Source organism: Canis lupus, chromosome X (genome assembly GCF_048164855.1).
Source record: "Canis lupus baileyi chromosome X, mCanLup2.hap1, whole genome shotgun sequence".
Classification (NCBI taxonomy): Eukaryota; Metazoa; Chordata; class Mammalia; order Carnivora; family Canidae; genus Canis; species Canis lupus.
Window position 1 is genome coordinate 42907097 of NC_132876.1, and position 21914 is coordinate 42929010.

General features: G+C 46.5%; 1 protein-coding gene across 13 annotated transcripts in view; it reads left to right on the forward strand.

The window, feature by feature from the left end:
- TSC22D3 (TSC22 domain family member 3) overlaps positions 1-1686 on the forward strand; it is a 62554-nt gene extending 60868 nt beyond the window's left edge. For all 13 annotated transcript variants that reach the window (XM_072815308.1, XM_072815311.1, XM_072815316.1 and 10 more), the window contains one exon: positions 154-1686. In XM_072815308.1, the coding sequence (XP_072671409.1) occupies positions 154-384 (231 nt within the window). In that variant the 3' untranslated portion in view covers positions 385-1686. The remainder of the gene's footprint in view (positions 1-153) is intronic.
- The last annotated feature ends 20228 nt before the right edge of the window (positions 1687-21914 follow it).

Consider the following 21914-nt stretch of genomic DNA (forward strand, 5'->3'; position numbering starts at 1 on the left):
GATAGGGCCTCGGGGCCAGTGTGCTGAGGGAAGACCCCGGGGGGGGGTGGTGGCACAAGGCACAGCGCAGGCACCCTGATGGCAGGTGCTTCAGAGGGCCAACAATGGCTCCTGGACAGCTTGTGATTCCTGCCCCACCCCCCTTCATGGCAGGATCTGGTGAAGAATCATCTGATGTATGCAGTCAGAGAGGAAGTAGAGATCCTGAAGGAGCAGATCCGAGAGCTGGTGGAGAAGAACTCCCAGCTGGAGCGTGAGAACACCCTCTTGAAGACCCTGGCCAGCCCAGAGCAGCTGGAGAAGTTCCAGTCCCGTCTGAGCCCTGAGGAGCCAGTGCCTGAAAGCCCACGAGCACCTGAGGCCCCTGATGGTTCTGCGGTGTAAGTGGCTCTGTCCTCAGGGTGGGCAGAGCCACTAAACTTGTTCTACCTAGTTCTTTCCAGTTTGTTTTTGGTTCCCCAAGCATCATCTCACGTGGAGAACTTTACACCTAGCATAGCTGGTGCCAAGAGATGTCCTAAGGACATGGCCACCTGGGTCCACTCCAGTGACAGACCCCTGACAAAGAGCAGGTCTCTGGAGGCTGAGTTGCATGGGGGCCTCATCACCTCCCCCACCAGCCAGTGAGCCTCTAATGCCACGCTCCCAGGGCCTGGGCAACTTAGCTGCAACTGGCAAAGGAGAAAGTAGCATGAGGTGTGATGCCAGTTTACTCCAGAAAGCATAAGGGGTCTGTTTTTTCATTTCCATGGACATCTTCAGCAGCTTCACCTGACGACTGTTCCTTCGGAAGAAGCCACTTGTGTTTTTAGGCAGAGGCAACCTCTCTCTCCTCCCCTGCCTGGCCAAGGCGGGGCCACGGAAAGGAGAGATTGAGCCAAGTCAGCCTTCTGTTGGTTAATATGGTCTAATGCATGGCTTTGTGCACAGCCCAGTGTGGGATTACAGCTTTGGGATGACCGCTTACAAAGTTCTGTTTGGTTAGCATTGGCATAGATTTTCTATATAGCCACACGTGCGTATATATACCCATAGGGCTAGATCTATATCTTAGTGTAGCGATGTATACATAGACACATACACCTCTGTGTTGAAGGGCCTAACGGGTTTTGGGAGTATCAACTGGTCCCTTATCTCTTAAGGTGAATTCTTTGAACGCTGTTCATTTACCAAGTTGATCCAGTGTGTCCTTTCTGTTAAGTAAGACTAAAGAGTAAAGGCGGGGAGGGGGCCAGCCTCCAAATGCAGCCACGGATGTCTTGCTGCTGCAGCCCTTGCCCCATCTGTCCCCTGCAGACAGGTGAGGTCCTCTTTCGAATGCCAAAACCCACTATTCACTGGTGCTGACGACATAGAATGGGGTTGAGAGAAGATCAGCGGGGACTTCACATTGTCATTCAAAACCTTGTGTTTTTTTATGTTTGTGGAAAACCTTCAAGTGAATGGAATGATTGCCTTGCTGGTGTCCCTTTGTGGACCAGGGGTGGGAAGAGGGGATAACTTTGACCCTGATGGTGCCTGGGTGATGTGCTCAGGGAAGCTTGTCTCTGGGGGTTCTGTGGCAGTGAACACTTTCCACTCTCTGACACTTTATCCTGATTTATGTCTCCAGGATTTGGATTTTGATTTTTCAAACGTAGCTTGAAATTTCAATAAACTTTGCTCTTTTTGTTTTCTAAAAATAAACCTGGCATCTGAGTATAAATTGGGTAAGTGGTGGGAGCCCCTCGCATTGCTGGGGGCGCTGTTTCCTGGGCTCACTGAACCTGTGTGAGCACCTCCTAAGTAACAGGCCAGCACTATATCCGTCTGTGATCCTGCATAACTTGTCAAAATACCCTCATTATATGGGTGAAGAGGCTGGGGCGTGGCCAGTGTAAGTGACTTGCCCAAAGTCACACAGCTTTTATGGCAGATTGGGACCCAACCCCACGTCTCCCTCTGTCTTGCTCCTGCTCTCGTAAGATAGCTTCGCAGCAAGTGGCCAGGTGACAAGTAACACATAGGTTCAACTTTATGGGCTGATGTGGGAGGAAGGATACCCCAAGGAGACCCAGAAGGAAAGGGGAGGGTATCCATGTGAAGGAACCAAATAAGTATGAGTGGGCTTCTTCCCCCTTCTGAAAACATCAGAATCCTTTTGCGCATCCTCCTTAATACCAATCTACACGAGACCCTTGACTTTGGCAAAGGACCTAAGAGGACCCTTATGAGAAAAGGACACAGAATGTATGTGGTGCCCACACCGAATCACCCTCACCCAAGGGAAGATGCTCTGGATCCCTGATGTTGTACTTGTCACTGCTGAAAGTTGGCTCACAAAACCCATCCGCTATGTGGGCCTGGCCGGGTCTAAGGATCCTGACTCTACTTCCTTCCCCTGGCTCTCCTTAGGGGCTGTTCTCACCCATCACCCTGGCCCTGGCCCCAAGTCTCTGGCATCTAGAGTCCTGCCATTTTTCTTGATTCGGTCCTCTCCTCTACCACACCCTCACCTGCAGCCACCACAGATCCTAAGCTGTTCAGTGAGCCCTGCCGCATTCCCAGGAGGATGATCCGATTCAATCTCAGCTTCCTCTGGCACCTACGCCTATCCCTTTGCCCCTTGAAATTCAGCAGAACTCCCTGATTTTTCTGAGCCACAAACCTCAAGGACCCAAGAGATCTCAGCTCCCCTCCTTTGTGCCAATTGCTGCCCAAATACATTGAAAAAGCTGAGCCTTCATCATGGTAGAGGTCAGATGTGATGGCCTGGTTCCTTTCCAATTGCCAGGACTCTTTCTGCGGAATGTGACCAACCCCGGCTTGCTGGCCTCTCAAGTCCCAATTTCCCCCACCTTCTAACCTCTCTACTCCCGATGTCAAGGTCCTTGTCTACACTGGCTGCGTGCACACATTTCCCAGCTGCCCAAGGCCCATGCAGTCGCCTGGGACCCAAACACCAAACACAGCTCTCCCCACTTCCCGAGCCCCTCCCCGTTTCAAAGAAGTGCTGAGGGACTTTCTGACTCTTCAGTTCATCCGGAGACTTCCCACACTTTGCAGCCAAACAAGAACCCACAGTTGAAAAAAAAAAAAAAAACCACAAACAAACAAAAAACCACCATAAAAAACAAAAAACAAACCCAGAAGATGGCTCAGCAAATGCTTGGCTCTCTCTGGTCGTCCAGCTCTTCCCTACAAGAAAGGGGAAAAAACTGGCCCAGTGGTCCCATAGTGGGAAAGAAAACAACCCTGTTTCCTAGGCAACCCCGACTAAACAGAGACAAACACTACAGCTTCTGAGGCCACAGCAGTTGCTGGACTAGATAAGAGGAACTTGCTGGCTGTTTAGTCACATCCAGGAGCAGCTCTTTGTTGTTCCTCAGAAAACCAAGTAGGGGTGTGGGGTGGAGAAGCAAAAGAACACAGGGCTTATAAGCCTTCCGGGGCTTGGGGTTCTGGGATTGGCTGGTCCAGCTGGACCCAGAACAAGGGAAAGAACCAGAGGAACAGCAGCGCCAAGGCTCTCCTGCCTGGGCGTGCCTCTTCCTCCAGGAACACTCCTACCTCTTATGTCACCCGAGCCCCACTGCAGCCCTCCCCACACGTCCCTCAGAATCACAAGCACACAGCTATGTGCCTCTGCTCGTGAATGCGGTACATTCTATTTCTTGACCTTAGAAAAAGGAGTGGTTATGGTTTACCTCAATCTGACGAGACAGGGAAACTGAGAGCCAGAGCATTTAGGGCTCTTCCTATGGTTCCCACGTACCCCACAAGGCAGTGGTTCTGGGCCTTGGTGACAACAAGGGACCCTTCTGAAATATCAAAAGTACGCTCAAACGTTCCCCTCCCCCCAACCCAAGAATACTTGAACTTTCAGTGTTCACTGAGAGAGCCAGGGAACTCATCGTGACAAACAGTGCCTGAATTCTATGGCACTTTTTTTTTAAGATTATTTATTTATTTATTTATTTATTTACTTACTTACTTACTTATTTGAAACGCACAGAGAGACAGAGACATAGGCAGAGGGAGCAGCAGGCTCCCAACAGGGAGCCCAACGCGGGACTTGATCCCAGGACCCTGGGACCATGACCTGAGCCAAAGGCAGACACTCAACCACTGAGCCACCCAGGTGCCCCTCCATGGCATTTTTAAAGGAACTCATTGTGTTTGCCACAAAAGCGTAGAGGTGGGTTTGAGAAGTAGGGCAGAAATGTGGGCGTAGATTATCTGCAGACAAGGATGACTGGGGTGCAAGGTGCAAAGCTCTTGGGCTGGAAGCTACCACCAAGAAAGGCTTTCCTGGTTGGGCTCCCAGAGGTAACCCAGGGGAATGGGGGAGATGGTGGCAAGCAGATCTGGAAGCTGGGTGTTGGGACTGGGGTATAGGAAGAAGGATTCTAGAAAGATCCTAGGAAAGAAGGCACACAGCCCATTGTCCCTTTGGGGTATTCTGAAGTTGTCCTAACCTCATCGTAGGGATTCTGGGAAAATCTTGCTTTCAAATCTCACCCCTTCTCCTCCTAGTTGGCTGGAAATTAATAAACATAATTAGAGCTTTGTAGAAGCCCAGTCCCTCAGGTTGTTTCCTGCAGAGAAGCTCACTAGAACCCAAACACTTAATATTTAACCACCTCTGCTAGATCAGGCAAGGTTTGACAGAGGACTCCTTCAGTCAGCCATTCCAAGCAGAAGCGGTTTCCAAGGAGAAGCTGGTTGGAAGGGGTCGTAATCACAATAATTAGGAATAATAGCTAACACTTCCATGGCACGCACTTTGCGCCAGACACTGTTCTGAGTAAGCCCTTTCCCGTTATATTGCCTATTGAAATCATTTCCACAAGCCCATGAGGATATACCATTAAGATCCCCATTTTGCAGATGGGAAAATGAAAACACCAAGACGGCTCAAAAAGTTGAAGCTGGCCCCCAGCTACATGAATCAAGATAGGATCTAACAGGTCTGAGGGAGCCAGGGTAGGCTTAAATGATGTGATGCGAAAGATATTTGCAAATAGATGGGTGCTGGCAGCTGGAGAGGCTAGAGCAGAGAAAGGCTTGCTGAAGGCTGGCCAGCTGTCACTGTAATCCAGGTGTGAGGTGATGGGGGCCAGCCGGGGGACAGGGACAAGGGTCGTTGAAAGGAGACAAAGGGACAAAACTGAGAGACACCGAAAGGGAATGCTTCTCCCAGTGTGGTCTGTGGTGCATGCAGGGGGCAGGGGAGTTCCTTTAAGTACAGATTCCAAGGCTAGGCTCTCAGACTAAAGAGAGGAGCGGGGCTTGGAAACTGATCACTCTGACAAGCAGTCCTGGTAATGCCGGAGGATATGAAAACTTGAAGTGTGAAGTGAAGAAGCAACATGATCTGGTAACAGGGTGAGTCTGGGAGGAGGGAGTGAAGGAGCCCCGAGCTAAGGATCACTTGAGAGGTTTTTGGGGGTTTTATTTTTATTTTTTAGTTTGGTTCTGTTGTTTTTAATCGTGGTAAACCACATATAACATAAGTTAGCACTGTAGGTGTACAGTGTAGTGGCACTCAGCACATTCATATTGTAGTGTCACGATCACCACCATCCATCTCTGGAAACTTCTCAGCTTCCCGGACAGAAACTCTGGCCCCGTTAAACACTGAGTTCCCCATTCTCACCTCCCCACCCCCAGCCTCTGGTGACCTGATTGATTTGAGTCTGGAGGACTGAGGATTCCAATTCCTGGTTCTGTTCATCCTCATGTTGAGCGCTCTGTCTGATCAGGTTGCTGGAGAAATATCCACCTTTAAAAATCAGCCCATGGCAGGGCACCTGGCTGGCTCAGTTGGTAAAGCATGTGACTCTTGAACGCAGGGTCTGGAGTTAAAGCCCCACCTGGGGCATGGGGGCCTACTTTAAAAAAATTGCGGGGGCAGCCCTGGTGGCTCAGTGGTTTACATCGCCGCCTTCAGCCCAGGGCATGATCCTAGAAACCTGGGATGAGTCCCACGTCAGGTTCCCTGCGTGGAGCCTGCTTCTCCCTCTGCCTGTGTCTCTGCCTCTCTCTGTGTGTCTCTCATTAATAAATAAATAAAATATTTTTTAAAAATTGTAAAAGTCAAACCATGCTCAGCGCCATGTAGTTTTGTAGAGGCAGAAATCACCTACAACTTTATCCCAGCCTTTCTCATTTCTCGAAGCACTTCTGATTGACTGTATTGTGACAACACATAAACTCCGAGTCACCAAACTCAAATGGCAGAGGGTGGGCAAGCTGCGCGGGAGACATCTTTGGATCAGCCAAGGAATAGGGTTGCCTTTAAAAGACTTGTGTCTGATACAGATAACTGGAGTGGGCAGGAAGGGCAGGAAAAAGAGATAAGTCAGAGTGGGTGGGCAAAGGAAGACAAGAAACTAGAAGAGGAGGAATGTGAACAAACAAAAAAGGTGACCCCAGCACATTGGACCTTCCTCAGTGGGGCTCCTCTGCTGCTCTGCTCTTGCTCCCACTGATGAGCTGCGGCCACCACCTAAGAGAAAACAGAATAAATTCCCTGCCAAAGACTGGCTCTGTGAGTCCTGACCTGTCCTAAACATCTCTTCTCTGCTGCCTCTTGCCATCCAGAACCGACTCATTTCAAATGCGAAACTAACCTAATTGTCAGGCAAAAGGCCCAAGCGATGTCCCTTGGAATTCAGGAACACAGGGATAAGAGACTAGAAGTCTGGAGGGGGCTGTCCCAACCTCCTCACTCCAGGAGAGGACCTGGAAGCCCATATAGAGAAACAGGCTTGTCCCAGCTACTCACATGGTCAGCAGCGGGGCCAGGATGAGCTGGGCTTCAGTGTCCCCATCTATAAAATCTATAAAATGAACAATTGAACCAGAGCAAAATTCTTTTTTTTAAGATTTTATTTAAAAAAAAAAGGGGGGGATCCCTGGGTGGCACAGCGGTTTAGCGCCTGCCTTTGGCCCAGGGCGCGATCCTGGAGACCCAGGATCAAATCCCACGTCAGGCTCCTGGTGCATGGAGCCTGCTTCTCCCTCTGCCTGTGTCTCTGCCTCTCTCTCTCTCACTGTGTGCCTATCATAAATAAATAAAAATTAAAAAAAAACTAAAAAAAAGATTTTATTTATTTATTTATTTATTTATTTATTTATTTATTTATTCATAAGAGACACACACAGAGAGAGAGAGAGGCAGAGACATAGGCAGAGGGAGAAGCAGGCTCCCTGCGGGAAGCCTGATGATATACTTGATCCCAGGACCCCAGGACCACAACCTGAGCCAAAGGCAGATGTTCAGCCACTGAGCCACCCAGGTGCTCCCAAAATTCTTTTTTTTAAGATTTATTTTATTTATTTTAGAGAGAGAGCAAAAGCCAGAGGGGCAGAGAGAGAGGGAGGGAGAATTTCAAGCAGAGTCCCTGCTGAGTGCAGAGCCCGATGTGGGGCTCAATCCCATGAGATCCGGTGACCATGAGATCATGACCTGAGCCAAAACCAAGAGTCAGATGCTTAACCAACTGTACCACTCAGGCACCCCATCAGAGCAAAATAGCTCTTAACCTTGACTGCACGTTGGAGTCACCTAGCAAGAGTTTAATGCAACCTAATGCCTCAACCTCATCCCCAGAAAAGTTGAGAAAATCAGTCTGGGATTAGAACTTAGACATAGGCAGTTTAAAGCTCCCCAGGTGACTCTTGGATGATCTGGAAAGATTGTTTCAAGCTTGACATCTGGACCCATTCATTCAACAAACATTGGTACCTACTGTGTGCCAGGTACTCTGCTGGGCACAGACCAGGTCAGACATGGACTCTGTGCTACTGAAGCCCATTTCATGTTTCCCTATGGAGAGAGCCAATGAAACAGCCTGCTTTATGATTAATAATGGCAATATTCTTCTCTTCTGTCTGATGTGTGTGTGTGTGTGTGTGTGTGTGTGTGTGGACTGATTCTGACTGCAGGCAGAAGAGAAGGGGTGCTATTCACCAGCCTCCTTAAACTCTAAAACAGATGGGGATGATGGGCAGTATACGAATAATCCTATCACCCCTTCTCAATCACCTCCACATGCCTCTCCTCCTCTAACTGTTGGAGTGCCTCTGGACTCCACTCTGCCCCCTCTGCACTCTCTCTGTCTGGTGGGGTCCATCCATTTCCAAGGTCTTAAACAACATCACCTTGCTAGTGACTCCCACATTTACACCTCCAGTGCTAAGCATCTCCTTGAGCTCCAGCCTCAAATATCCAATGGTCTCCTGCAAGCTCCATTTGTCTGTTTCACAAGTGTATCAGGATCTACTGGATCAAAGTCAGCCTTAACTCCCACCTCCCGAGTGCACCCACCTCAGTGTGGGGCCCATCATCTATACAGCTGTTCAAACCAGAACCTTGATTCCTCTTTCCCCCTCAGCTCCCATATTCAGCCCATTGCCCAGCTGGTACACTCCATCTTCAACATGCACCCCCAAATCCCTCCATTTCTCTCCAGCCCTGTCGTCACTCCCTGATCTACACCACCCTCATCTCTCACATGGGCTCCCTGTCTCATGTGGGGAAAAGGCTCACACCTTGGGCTCCCTGCTTGCCTACTGGATCTTGTCCAATTCCACAGAGCAGCAAGAGTGGCTTTCTTTTTTTTCTTTTTTTAAGAGTGGCTTTCTTAATGCAAAATCAGATCCTGGTGTTCCCTTGCTTGAAGCTTATCAAAGGCTTATCATGGCACTTAGAATAAAGTCCAAACTCCCTCCCACGGCCGACAAGTGTCTACGTGATCTGGCCTCTGCTGACCTCTCTAGCCTTTTGACATGTCACTCCTCTGCTCTTCCCAAGATCCAACCCCACTGAGTTTCTTTCATTCCTCCAACACCCCACTCTCTGCCCGGCAGTTTCTTTCTATCCTTCGGAGCTCTCCCTTCTTCTGAGAGGTTTTTGCCCATAACCCTGTCTAAAGAAGTTTATTTCATTATTGTTTCTTTTTTTTAAGATTTTATTTATTTATTCATAGACACACACAGAGAAGGAGAGAGAGAGAGAGAGAGAGAGAGAGAGAGGCAGAGACACAGGCAGAGGGAGAAGCAGGCTCCATGCAGGGAGTCCAATGTGGGACTGGATCCCGGGTCTCCAGGATCACACGCTGAGGCAAACAAAGGCAGGCACCAAACCGCTGAGCCACCCAGGGATCCCCCTCATTATTGTTTCTTTCAGTGCATTTATCCCAGATTGTAATGACCAATTTACATATTTTTGTTTGTTGCCTCTACCTCACCACACTGGAAGCTCCCCAAGGGCAGGAGCCACACCAGTTTTGCTCAACACTACAACCCCAGGATCGGGCACAGCACCTGACACAACTGACAAATAAATGTATATGAGTTTCAGATACTGTGGCAGGTGATGGTGAGTCAGGGAAGAAATGTGTGGAGGGGGCAGGCAGTGCAGAGCTTTCCCAAAGTCTTTCAAAGCATACAAGTAAATGGTCCGTTGATTGCATCAATTATGAAAGCAATGAATTATTTCTTCTTTTAATATTTTTTTTTAATTTTTTTATTTATTTATGATAGTCACATAGAGAGAGAGAGAGAGAGGCAGAGACATAGGCAGAGGGAGAAGCAGGCTCCATGCACCGGGAGCCCGACGTGGGATTCGATCCGGGGTCTCCAGGATCGCGCCCTGGGCCAAAGGCAGGCACCAAACCGCTGCGCCACCCAGGGATCCCTAATATTTTTTTAACTGAATTTGTCCTACGTGGCAGGCAACTGGGCTAGTAAGCACTGAGACGTGAATCTGAGAGATGTGATGTGGGTTCTCATGGGGTTTATTGTGAAGGGGAACTGCATACAGCCCAGTGGTGTTTCCATGCCTCTTGATGAAGAAAATCCTAACTGTTGGGGCACGTGAAGCATCCAACTCTTGATTTCGGCTCAGGTCATGAGATGGAGCACCCCTCCCCCAAGTCAGGCTCTGCACTCAGAACAGTGTCTGCTTGAGATTCGTTCCTTCTCTCTCCCTCGGCCCCTTCCCTCACCGTGCATGTTCTCTCTCTCTCTCTCTCTCTCTCTCAAAAGAAAGAGTTCTCACTGTTTCCTTTAAGATATTCTGTATGCTCACATTTCTCCATATTCATATTTTAGCCCATAAAACTCCACCTCATTATCTTGAGTGACTTCTCAAGATAATTTTAGGGAGTGGGTATAAGTCAGTTAGGATCAGCTCTGATTACCATTACAGAAAAAATACTAAGAGTTGCTTCATAAAGGTAGAAGTTTATGTCTGCCATCAGAGAAGTCTGAAGGGTCGACAGGGTGACTCTGTAAAGTCACCAGAGACCTAAACTTCTTCTAAGCTACTGTCCCAACTTATTTTGCATGTTGCCTCATTGCCCATGATGGCTGATCAAGCTCCAGACATTGGCTTGACATCTCCTTGGCCAAAACTTAGTCTGGTCACTCTTCCTAAGGGAGGCTTTCTTTAACTGGGTACATTCCCATCCCCAAACAAATCCAACTCTCTGTCTTTAAGGAAGAGAAGACTAGATGTTAGAGTAAGCAACCAGCAGTTTCTTTTCTAGGAGTGTGGATGTATTCAAAGGTGAGAAGGAGGGAGAAGAAAAGAGGAAAGACAAACATTATATGTTCTAATTCATTTGGGGAATATAAATAATAGTGAAAGGGAATAGAAGGGAAGGGAGAAGAAATGGGTAGGAAATATCAGAAAGGGAGACAGAACATAAAGACTCCTAACTCTGGGAAACGAACTAGGGATGGTGGAAGGGGAGGAGTGCGGGGGGTGGGGGTGAATGGGTGACGGGCACTGAGGGGAGCACTTGACGGGATGAGCACTGGGTGTTATTCTGTATGTTGGCAAATTGAACACCAATAAAAAATAAATGTATTATTAAAAAAAAGAAAAAGAAAAGAAAACGCATCATAGAGGGGTCTGTCATGGTTGACTTTCACATAGGGGAAAATGCCTACTGCTGTGGGCCAGAGCTGACAGGCAGGTGTGGCCATCTGCCCTGGGAAGAGAGCAAGCAGAGTACTCCCTTGGTTGGGTGGTGGTGGTTGGTGGGGTCTGGGGGGAGTGTCCTCTGCTGCTGAAGAACCATTTTCTCAGAATTGTTCATCCAAAGGGGACTCAGGAGATGACCCAAGAGGCTTCTCACCAGAAGATTCCAGAAACTGGGAGCCCCAGCTGTCCTTTTAAATGTCTTTATGGAGGTAAAAGGGATAATGATCCCTAAAATAGGCAGCCGCAGGTCAAAATCTGGGGCTCTGGTATCCAAAGTCAACATTCCAGAGAATGCCCTCTTAGATTTTGGTGCTGCAAAAGTTACATCAATATAGGACCATTGAATCTTGGGGCTGCAAGAGGCCTTGACAGGCTTCCAGTCCGGCCTCATCTCACCACTCACCACTGTCTCCTACCCTTCCACCTCACACACTCAAGACAGACAGGCTGCATTGAGATGTTAATTTGACGTGATTATTTCCTAATAGGAAGGTAGCTTTTTGCAGACCAAAAAGATCTTTGTGGGTAAAAATCACCCAATTATACCCAGTTCCCCAAACCTGGGAATACAAGATCTGTTTCAATAGTCTTTGAACTTGCTGAAGAGCCGTTGCTAACCCTATGAAGAATGACACAGACAACTAAGTGTCACGGAAGGACAGACTGCTCTCTGTGAGTCTCTTCTTCTCACCCCAAAGGCAGCCATAACATGTCAGCAGCCTCTGCCTTGCAGAGGGGTCAAGGAATGGGTTTCTCTTAGTAAAAGGCAAAGGGTTCTTTAGAACTTTGGTCCTAGGGGCTCCCAACTGAATTCTTCAACAAGGTTTTCCTTTGAGGGTCTTACAGCTTATTTACCTTCCATCTCCCCCATCAAATCTGCAAAATGGAACAGCAGGGAACCATTACGAACTGCTGGGGAAACTAAGACTTAAAACATTTCTCCTGGGGTGCTTGGGTGGCTCACTGGTTGAGTGTCTACCTTCAGCTCAGGGCATGATCCTAGGGTCCTGAGTTTGAGTCCTGCATCAGGCTCCCCACGGGAGATTAAAGATTTTAAAATCTTTAAAAAATAATATAATAAAATAAAACATTTTTCTGATGCTAGGCAGGGCCCATTCTGGTGCCAGGATGAGCTATGGAAGTCTGTCACCTGACCCTGCCCAGCCACTGTGCAAGAATTCCTCAGGCAGAACATAACTTCTGCCCCTCTCACGAATGTTGAGCATTCTGTTTTTTTGCCCTTAGGAAGAACTGGTACGTAACTGCATTCTCTTTCCCCCATTGCACACCTTCTTCTTTGCAAAACCAAGGAACTAGGTCACATTACCTAAGTCTATGCAGCTTCAAAGGGCTCAACATCAAGCCTCAAACTGTGGTCAGACACACACATTGGAGAACTGCCTGTGTTCTCCTGGGTACACAAAGGAAAGCTGCTATGTTCCCAAGTTTGGCAAATTGTATTTTCATACATTTCTGATCATCTTAACCCATGTGACCTATTTGCATTCCTCTCCTAGAGAGGCATTAAGCTCTCTTAGGAGTACATAAAACTAGCCCAGACAGGCACCCCATTAGGGTACGGGAAGAAGAAGGTTCCCAGAAATCCCTGTCATCAAAGGCACCAAGGCAAACCCCCTTCTTCTTTAGATTCAGTCATTCCAGTCATCTATTTGTTCAGCCAACAAACAATAGAATCTATTGCATGCTGGGCTCTCTGACAAAGGCTGCTGATCTCATGGAGTCTCCCTTCTAGTGGAGGGAGGGGGCAGGCAGCAAAGAAACAAGAACTGGGCACTGGGGTGGCTCAGTTGCTTAAGCATCTGACTCCTGATCTCAGCTCAGGTCTTGATCTCAGGGTCATGAGTTCCAGCCCCACGCTGGGCATGGAGCCTACTTAAAAGCAAAACAAAGAAAAACCAAACCAACCCCCCCCCCCCCAAAAAAAAAGAAAGAAAAAACAAACAAACAAAAAACAAGAACATCAGATAGAAAGGAAGTTGAGACTGGGAGAGAGGAAGGAACTTGCCCAAGATCACACAGCCCAGGTCTTCTGACTCCCTGGCCTTCATTTTCTCATTGAACATACATTGAGCATTGAGAACCTAACCATGTTCCATGCACAGTGCTAGGCATAGAAGATGGAAGATGAAGAAGACAGACAAGGTTCTTGTACTGACAGATCTTATATATAGTCAGGGAGACAAAATACAAACACATAGTGAAAAACTATAGGGACTTTTGGTTTCCAGTCCAGCATGTAAGGAGCTTAGAAGTCACCACTCCATCAAATAACAAGTAAAAAGCTTAAATCCATTAGAGAAGTGAGGTCACAGGGCAAACATCTGTCTATAAAATTGGGAAGACAGACAATGAGATACAAAGAATCACAACTTAATGCCAAAGCCCAGAAGAAGAACCTCCATGGGAACCAGTACTAGGGTAGGAAAACCTAAACTATAACTGAAGAATTGCTGGTGGCTCAGTGTGAACCAGCCTTAGATCTAAAATAAAAAAAATCTAAGCTTCTACCATAGGAAGCTAGAAAAAGAAGAGCAAATTAAATACAAAGTATGCAGAAGAAAATAAGTAATAAAAAATAGAGCAGAAATTAATGAAACTGAAAACAGGAAATCAACAGAGATAATCAACAAAACCAAAAGCTGGTTCTTTGAAAAGACTAAAATTGCACCTGGATGGTTCAGTTGGTTAGGCATCTGCCTTCAGCTCAGGTCATAATCTCAGGGTCTGCTTCTCCCTCTCCTTCTGCCCTTCCCCCCAACACATGCTCTCTCTCTCTCAAATAAATAAATAAAATCTTTTTTTTAAAGCAAAGATCAGGGGCACTTGGGTGGCTCAGTGGTTGAGCATCTGCCTTTGGCTGAGGTCGTGATCCTGGGGTCTTGGGATCGAGTCCAGAATCAGGCTCCCTGCAGGGAGCCTGCTTCTCCCTCTGCCTATGTCTCTGCCTCTCTCTGTGTGTCTCATATGAATAAATAAATAAAATATTTTTTTTAAAAAAAGAGATCATTAAAATCTATGTCTCTAGCTAGGCTAAGAAAAAAAAGCCATAAATTACTAATATCAGAAATGAAAGAGGAGCCGCTGCTACAGATCACACGGACATTACAAGGATATCATGAACAATTTTTTGTGACCCAAATTTGATGACCTAGACAAATGGACCAATTCCTTAAAAGACAATCTTCCAAAATTCACACAAGATGAAATAGACAATCTGAATAGGCCTATAGCTATTAAAGAAATTGAATCAGTAAATAATAGCCTTCCAAAACCAGAAGACATCAGGCCTAAATGGGCTTACTGGTGAATTCTATCAAACATTTAAGGAAGAAACTATACCAATTTTCTACAATCTTTTCCAAAAGACAGAGGTAGAGGAAATGCTTTCTAACTCATGATATGAGGCCAGTAGTATCAAAAACCCAAAACTAGACAAAGCTTTATGAGAAAAGAAGACTGTAGACCAGTATCTCTCATGAACATAGATGCAACATACTGTTTCAACAATATACTGTCATAGTTAATGCAATAAGATGACACTGAAAGAAAAAATATACAGGTTGGGAAGAAATAAATAATAATAATAATAATAATAATAATAATACCATCTCTGTTCATAGAGGACACGATTGTCTATGTAAAAAATCTGATTGAGGAGCACCTGGGTGGCTCAATGGTTGAGAGTCTCCTTTGCTCAGGTTGTGATCCCAGGACCCTGCAGGGAGCCTGCTTTTCCCTCTGCCCATGTCTCTGTTTCTCTCTGTATGTCTCTCATGAATAAATAAAATCTTAAAAAAAGAAAAGAAAACATGTTCAACATCATATGTCACCAGGGAAATACAAATTGAAACAAGAATGGGATACTACTACTACTTATCTTTTATAACGGCCAAATGCTGGTAAGGATGTAGACTCTTATCCATTGCTAGCAGGAACACAAAATGGTACAGCCATTTCAGAAAACAGTTTGACAGTCTTGTATAAAACTGAGCACAGGGGTGCCTGGGTGGCATCTGCCTTCAGCTCAGGTCCTGATCCCAGGGTCCTGGGATTGAGCCCCATGTGAGGCTCCCTGCTCAGCAAAGCGTCTGCTTCTGTCTCTCCTCCTCCCCCCTGCATGTGATCTCTCTTTCACTCTCATGCTCTCTTCTCTCTCTCCCTCTCTCAAGTAAATAAATAAATCAGTATCTTTTAAAAAACAAACAAACAAAAGAACCTGAACATATACTTACCATACAATCTGGCAAGCATGCGTCATGGTATTTCCCCAAATGAGATAAATGCTTACGTCCACCTAAAATTTTTTACGTGGATGTTTAAGGCAGTTTTATTCATAACTGCCTAAACTTGGAAGCAAGCAAGATATCCTTCAGTAGATGAGTGCATAAATAAACTATGGTACATCCAGACAATGGAGTATCACTCAACACTAAAAGGAAATGTGCTGCTGAGCCACGAAAAGACATGGCGGAATCTTAAATGCATATTACTAAGTGAGAGAAGCCAATCTGAAAAGGAGACTCACTGTAGGATTCCAATTATAAGACATTCTGGAAAAGCCAAAACTATGGAGACATTAAAAAAGATTAGTGGTTGCTAAGAGCTGAGGAGAGGGAGGTATGAATCAGTGGAGTGCAGAGGATTTGGGGGGTAGTGAAACCATTCTGTATGATACTATGACGATGGACACATGTAATGATATATTTGTCGAAACCCATAAGACAGACAACCCAATGGATTTTGGGTGATCATGATATGTCGGTGTAGACTCATCAACTGTAACAAATGTCCCACTGGCAGAGGATGTACATAGGGGAGGAGGTTGTGCTTTGGAAGGAAAGGGGGAGCTCTCTACTTTCTGCTCAATTTTGCATGAACCTGCAACTGCTTTAAAAATGAAGATTGAGGGATCCCTGGGTGGCGCAGCGGTTTGGCGCCTGCCTTTGGCCCAGGGCGCGATCCTGGAGACCCGGGATCAAATCCCACGTCGGGCTCCCGGTGCATGGAGCCTGCTTCTCCCTCTGCCTGTGTCTCTGCCTCTCTCTCTCTCTCTCTGTGACTATCATAAATAAATTTTTAAAAAATTTAAAAAAAAATGAAGATCGAAAAAAAAAACAAAAAAAAAAAAAAATGAAGGTCGAGGGACACCTGGATGGCTCAGTGGTTGAACATCTGCTTTTGGCTCAGGTTGTGATTGCAGGGTCCTGGGATCAGGTCCTACATCGGGTTCCCCAGGGGGAGCCTTCTTCTCCTCCTGCCTTGTCTCTGCCTCTCTCTGTGTGTTTCTCATGAATACGTAAATAAAAATATTTTTTAAAAAATAAAAATGCAGGTTGATTGAGGCACCTAGGTAGCTCAGTGGTTGAGAATCTTCCTTTGGCTCAGGGTATGATCCTGGGGGCCCGGGATCGAGTCCCACATCGGGCTCCCACAGGGAGCCTGCTTCTCCCTCTGCCTATGTCTCTGCCTCTTTCTCTGTGTCTCTCATGAATAAATAAATAAAATATTTAAAACAAACAACAAAAAAAAAACAAGTCAATTAACTTAATTTTATTTTTAAAAGATTTTACTTATTCATTCGAGAAACAAATAGAGAGAGAGGCAGAGACACAGGCAGAGGGAGAAGCAGGCAGAGGGAGAAGCAGGCTCCATGCAGGAAGCCTGACGTGGGACTCGATCCCAGGTCTCCAGGATCACGCCCTGGGCTGAAGGCAGCGCTAAACTGCTGAGCCACCCAGGCTGCCCTCAATTAATTTTAAAAAATGGAATGTTGGGGTAGCAGTTCCCTTAAAGATCATCTGTTCACTTATTTGGCATACAGGACAATTGAGGCCCTGAGAGCGGAAGGTACTTGCCTAAAGTCACACAGCAAGCTTGTAGCTAGGGCCCGTGGGTCTAAATCAAATGTTTTGTTTCTCTGCCCAACATATATCATGCAAGGGGCAGCACATCCTTTTCTCAGTTAGACAATGACTTGCATGAGCTCTTCCAAAGCCACTTTACAGGCCCTATTGTCTGCAAAGGGACAGAACGTCTTAGCCCACAGTCCTTTGCCCTTGGAGTGCAAAGCTGGACTGATGGGCCTCCACTTCATCAAAGATCAGTGCTGATGTCCCACTCAGATCACACTTCTGCGGCAAATTATGCTGAATGTTCATGGCCATTGGGGGGTGACCTCAGTCTGAGTGCAGAACCAGGAACTGCGCCTGGGGCCTCTCTCCCTGTCCTGGTCTCAGCCCTCCAGCCCTTTGGGTCTAAGTCCAGAGCTGGAAAGAATAATTGGTGAACTCATCAATTAGGTCCTATTTATTCATTGTAAAGTCTCCTGCTCTGTTTTAAGGGAGACTTTTTTACCTTGCTTATTAGCCTAGACCCTTCTGCGTACACGTAGCTGTGCTGGATGGAGTCTGTACAGATACATCCCATGTGTGGACCATTTGAGGTCCGCAGTGGGCCAACCAGTGCCCCTGTAGAAACCAAATCCTCCAGATGTCTCTGAGCAAAGCCCAGGAGCCTGTTTGAACCAATACGGGATCATGCCTGTGCTCTGCAAGTTTGCAAAGAGCCCCAATTCATGCGTGAATGATTGGTCTTTGCTGCTTCCTTCACATGAAAACTAATTTCATGAGAAATAAGCCTTCAGACAGAGAGGTCTCCCTCCTTCTGCTCAACCCTAACCCCTCTCCTGGGGCTCTCCACGCCATCTTAGCACTACCCCCACACACACCCATACCCCCTGACTCCACTGGATAATTCTTTCCTCTTCTGGGTTATCAGCTTTGTGTGTCTACTAATGCTCCATAGCTAAAATGGGCTGTTTGGCAAAGGTCCCTGAAGAAGGGAACGCCAGACCCAATGGCCATTTTGCAGCCCCAGGCACTGCTGAACACATTCCCTTGGCATCTATCTTCCCCTGGGCCTTGGTAGCCCTTGGCTCTCCTAATTCTTCTGTTTTTTTTTTTAATCAATGAATTAACATAGAGCATGTCATTAGTTTCAGAGGTAGAGTTTAGTGATTTCTTAGTTGCATATCATACTCGGTGCTCATCCCATCAAGTGCCCTCCTTAATGCCTGTCATCCAGTGGCCCCATCCCACCTCCCTTCCAGCAACCCTGTTTGTTTCCTAGAGTTAAGGGTATCTTATGGTTTGCCTTCTGTTTCTATTAACACTCCTTTAAGCTAACTTTATGGGCTCTTACTCGTCTGCCTGTTCCATGTTGGTGCTCCGTAGGACTCCATTCTTGGACCCCTTCTCTTCTCACTATAGTACATACACTCTCCCGTGTTGGCCTCATCTTTTCAACCTCCATGTATATGGTCCTGCACCTATGGTTCAGGCCCGGATCTCTCCCCAGAGCCCCATACTCATACCATCCAATTTCTGAGTGTCCCATGGACACCTCACACTTGACACATCCAAGATAACTTACCACCTTTCCCCACAAATTCTGCCCCTCCTAACTTTGCTCCCCATCTTGCATAATGGCTCTGTCAAACACTCAATCACTTAAGCCAAAGATTTGGGAATTATCCCAGACTCCTTCCTCTTTCTCCTTCACACCCAATCTGCCAATTTATCACAGCAGCTATACCTTTTTTTTTTAATTTATTTTTTATTGGTGTTCAATTTACTAACATACAGAATAACACCCAGTGCCCGTCACCCATTCACTCCCACCCCCCGCCCTCCTCCCCTTCTACCACCCCTAGTTCGTTTCCCAGAGTTAGCAGTCTTTACGTTCTGTCTCCCTTTCTGATATTTCCCACACATTTCTTCTCCCTTCCCTTATATTCCCTTTCACTATTATTTATATTCCCCAAATGAATGAGAACATATAATGTTTGTCCTTCTCCGACTGACTTACTTCACTCAGCATAATACCCTCCAGTTCCATCCACGTTGAAGCAAATGGTGGGTATTTGTCATTTCTAATAGCTGAGTAATATTCCATTGTATACATAAACCACATCTTCTTTATCCATTCATCTTTCGTTGGACACCGAGGCTCCTTCCACAGTTTGGCTATCGTGGCCATTGCTGCTAGAAACATCGGGGTGCAGGTGTCCCGGCGTTTCATTGCATTTGTATCTTTGGGGTAAATCCCCAACAGTGCAATTGCTGGGTCGTAGGGCAGGTATATTTTTAACTGTTTGAGGAACCTCCACACAGTTTTCCAGAGTGAGCAGCTATACCTTTAAAATACATCCAGAGCAGGACCTCTGCTTTCCATCCCTAGGACTACTGGCTTCCATGTCAATCTCTCCCCTTGGGTGCATCCCCCACACTAAAGCCAGAGACACTGATGCAGCATCAACTGGCCCATTTCATTCTTTGGCTCAAAATATTCCAGTGGTGGGATGCCTGGGCAGCTCAGTGGTTGAACATCTGCCTTGGGCTCAGGATGTGATCCCAGGGTCCTGGGATCAAGTCCCGCATCAGGCTCCTTGCAGGCAGCCTGCTCCTCCCTCTGCCTGTGTCTCTGCCTCTCTCTGTGTGTCTCTCATGAATAAATAAATAAAATCTTAAAAAACAATTCCAGTGGCTCCTTGTCACCTGGAATAAAATTCAAACTCCCTGCCATTGCATAAAAGGAAGTCCAGGTTCTGCTTTCTGCCTTCCTTACCCGCCCTTCAGACCTCAATGGTCACCCCGCCCGCCGATGTACGCACACACACACACAGTGCCCCAGCCACTTTAAATACCAGACTTTTTCCCCTTTCTGGATCTTTGCTCCTTATCTCAGAACCGTCCCCTCTACCTGGCCAATCTTGCCAGTCAACCTGGCAACCACATACTCATCTTTGAAGTCAGCAATGGAAACCTTTCCTGGGACCCCAGGCTGAATCTACTATTCCCTCTGCCATGTCCTCTACAGCATCTGTAAGCCACTGTCAGAAAATATCTCTGGAGCATCTGTAATAGTGTGCTGTTCCCACCCACTTTCGTAGGTCACAGATTCTATTCGTTTCTGGTTTATTCTTCTTGTGTTTCTTTCTGTACATGTGTATGGAGGCGTCTGTATCTTCCTATGCTCCCTTTTTCTTCCACAGAAGGAAGCATTCTACAAATACTTCGTTTTTCATTTTGCTTCTTTCCACCACCCCCGCCCACCAACACATCCAAGAAATCACTCCATCAGTTCATAGACAGCATCCTGATTCTTTTTATCCAGAGGCATAGGACTCCATTCTGTGGCTGTACCAAAGACTACCCAATCTCTCAGTTATGAATGGACATTTGGCTAAGTTCCAAATATTTTGCAATTATAAACAACACTGTAATGAATAACCTCGTGCATATGCATTTCCAGATCGTTGGAGGCACACCATCAGGATGAGCCCCTAAGAACGGTATTGGTGAGTCCAAAGGTAAAAGGGCATATCTGATTTTGTGAGATAAGTTTCAAGTTCCCCTCCAAACGCTGTAATCAATTTTCTTGTCCACCAATAATGTATGAGAGTCACCCTAAGGAATTTTTGGAAGACAATTTGCTCAGGACATGAGTGAACTCCATTTCCTAGCTGTCCCGTCTCTGTGACTGATCCACCCCAGTATTCAAGAAGGCACCTCCACCCCTCGGCACAAAAACCTTCCCCTTGAGAACTCCCATCCTGGGCGGGGCAATGGGCAAACCCAAGGCCTGTGTAGCTGGAAATGCTCCTTCATCTTCTGCCTTTCAGGGTCTTTTTTGCAGAGAAACAATATGCATATTATACTGCCTCCAATCACACAAAGCAACAGGCGCATCAGAATATTTTTAATCAAGTGTGAATTAGCTTGAGGAACGCAAGAGGAAGCACAAGGAAAGTTTAGTACTTTTCCATGGTCAACAAATACCAATGTAGTTTGTTCAAAGGCTCCTAATGATGACAGGCATCCATCCTATAAATAAATAAACCATCTTATTGAGAGAAATAATAATAAAAGTAATTCACTGTGCTTCAAGGATCACAAAGTGCTTTCTCTCTCTCTCTCTCTCTCTCTCTCTCTCTCTCTCTTACTTATACACACACACACACACACTATCTCATTTGATCCTTACAATAGAAGCATCCATGCTGGAGCAATTGCCTTGCTTGGCCAATCTTTAATGTACATTAAGTGGTTCCTGGACTTGAATTGTGATTTATCCACCCAGACTTCAAAGGGTTAATGAGAACTGAACTCTGAACAACCTGAACTCATTAAAGGCATAGGGTTGGAAGAAGCCTGGGATCAGGAAGTGGTCAGGAAGCCGAGTCAGCCTCAGGCTCGAATTTCCCTGACTGAGAGCCTCGGATGAATTATGGTGGAAAACCCCCAACTGCACTGTATCCTCTCCCTTTAACTTATGCATTTAATAAACAGATCACATCGTTCTTCTGAAATAAGGAAGGCAAATAATTTCCTTGGATGGAAGGTTCCAAGAAGCCCTTGCAGTTTTGTGTAGACCTTCAAAAGAATTTTTGCAGACAGAGTCTGTGAAACTTTTTATACCGATCTATTAATTTTTCACTAGGCTCCCCTGCCCTCATTAATAGCATTAGCGCAGAGGCCAGCGAACCTGTCCAGTATTTGTCAAACATCCCAGAACCCCAGGGAGGGATCCAATGCTATAAAGCAGGTGATGCCCTCATGAGGCATTTCTCTTGCCAACTTTCCCAGCTGGCAGTGCCCTCCTGCTTCTCTCTGAGTGCCCAGGACCACCCCCGCCATGGCACCATTGTCAGGAACAAAGCGAAAGAGACCTGCTCTTGATTCCTCTGCTCGCAACAGCAAGGCGTCCACCTGCTTCTATCAACATGGCAGGCTGGTACTCAAAATGTAAAATGGGGAGGCAGAATCATTTTCTTTCTTGGGCATTCCTAGCTTGTCAGAGAACTTCAAGGGCACTATGGACAGTGTAGTAAACTTGCTCCTTTAAGGAAGCAGTT